Here is a 1,853-nt window from a genome sequence, read left to right on the forward strand (position 1 = left end):
AACAGAGAGCTAAGCACATGCAGACAAAAAAAGTTATTTCAGCATAACTAAACCTCCATGCATTATAAAAATTTATTAATTATTATTATAAATCATTAATGTGTTGAGTGTTTTCTTTGTGTCTACTTGCATCCTGAGCAGTACAGAGTGACAGTGGAAAGAAATGAAGAAACCTCCAGCCGAACCAGAAGCAGGATCAGAATAAGTTCTACAAAGAACAGAAAACTGTGACCTAAAATCAAGTTATTATCCTTTGGTTTACCATCAGAACATCCAGGTTGAGGTAAAGTTTGGATCAGTACCACAGGAACACGAGGCTGTACAGCAGAACCTTTAATATGTGGACAGACTCTTTAGACCAGCCTGAAGCCTCGAATGTCTCCTCTCAGCAGGCTGCAGCCAGGCTGTTCTACCTGGTAACTGATGACGCTGCGTGACGTCATCACTCGCTCTGCTTTAACAGCGGCTCTCAGTCCGACACTCAGTTTATCAGCTGGACCCAGACAGAACCATGGCTTCATCAGTCCTCTGCTGCCTCCTCCTCTTCATCACCGTCTGGCCTGCAGGTAGGAGGAATATACCGATCAATACTCTGATTACTGATCAATACTTTGATTACTGATCAGTACTCTGATTACTGATCAATACTCTGATCAATATCAAATATAGTAATCACTGATCTATAAATAATTAATCAATTACACACTGTTTATACTTTTCAACATCTCTAAAATGTAATCAATATTTTAAATATATACATATATTAATAATAAAATCAAGTTCAAGTAGGTTTATTGTCATTCACACCACACGTGGTACGAGGTGGAACTAAAGTAAAAATATAAAGTGTAAAAAGTAACAGTAAATAAGGAGCTAAGATATAAACTATGAAATACACTAAACACTAATAGTGCAAAACATTACACCAAACAACAGCAGCACGAACAGTGTGTTGATTACTGATCATTGATTTTTAATTATTAATCAATAGATTTATCATTAATCAATAAATCTAAGATCCATCGATACATCATTTATCATTGCTCTCCAGCACATGAAGGATCAATAAACTGATCAGTATGCTGACTGTTGAGTTCTAAGGTTCTGTTCTGGTTCTGTTCCTCAGATGGGTTCATGGAGTATGTATTGGATCGTTGTGTGTTCAGCTCCCCTGAGCTGAAGGACATCGAGTACATCTACTCCATGTACTACGACAAGAAGGAGTACGTCAGGTTCAACAGTTCTGTGGGTCACTTTGTTGGATACACGGAGTATGGAATTAATAACGCTCAGAGGTGGAACAGCGGTTCAGAGGTCGTTGTGAGGAGAGCTCAGAAGGAGATCTGCGTGAGCCACGTTGATGCTTTTTACCCAGCTGTTCTGACTAAATCAGGTGAGTGTTCTTCATCTTCATCTTCATCTGATGAAACCCTGACTGACCTCAGGTCAGATCCTGACTCTGCTTCGTTCCATCTGCTCAACAGATCGACAGTTTTATTGTATTCATGTTTGCTCTGATTAGTTCCAGTTTCTCTCTGAGTTTTAAATCATAAATGATGTAAATAATCAGAATATTAATCTGCAGTGAACGTCCAGTTGACTTCTTTCATGTTCTTTCATCGTTATTTACTATATTTTTATTATGTTGACAAACAAGAAGAGTTCACAGTTGATCAAAGTTTATACTTTTATTTCTACTGCAGAGAATTAATTATGACCAGAAAATAAAACTGACCCTTCAGTCTTTACATGATCACCCGCCACTGAAGGAACCGTTTATCGCAGCCTGGTTCAAGATGGCCGCCACAGCTGCATGTAGAGACATTAGAAGGTCTTGAAAAGGAAAGTCATCT

At 38.4% G+C, this 1,853-nt stretch overlaps 1 protein-coding gene across 1 annotated transcript; it reads left to right on the forward strand.

The window, feature by feature from the left end:
* Window positions 1-508: 508 nt before the first annotated feature.
* Window positions 509-1,393, forward strand: LOC119429843 (H-2 class II histocompatibility antigen, I-E beta chain-like; the record flags this gene model as incomplete). The annotated part of the gene is made up of 2 exons (XM_037697376.1): window positions 509-566; window positions 1,127-1,393. Coding segments are annotated over exons 1-2 (322 nt in total), but the record flags the coding sequence as incomplete, so codon positions are not given.
* Window positions 1,394-1,853: the final 460 nt, after the last annotated feature.

This window comes from Nematolebias whitei, unplaced genomic scaffold (genome assembly GCF_014905685.2).
Source record: "Nematolebias whitei isolate Nwh7 unplaced genomic scaffold, NemWhi1 Nwh_scaf_8764, whole genome shotgun sequence".
NCBI classification, from domain to species: Eukaryota; Metazoa; Chordata; class Actinopteri; order Cyprinodontiformes; family Rivulidae; genus Nematolebias; species Nematolebias whitei.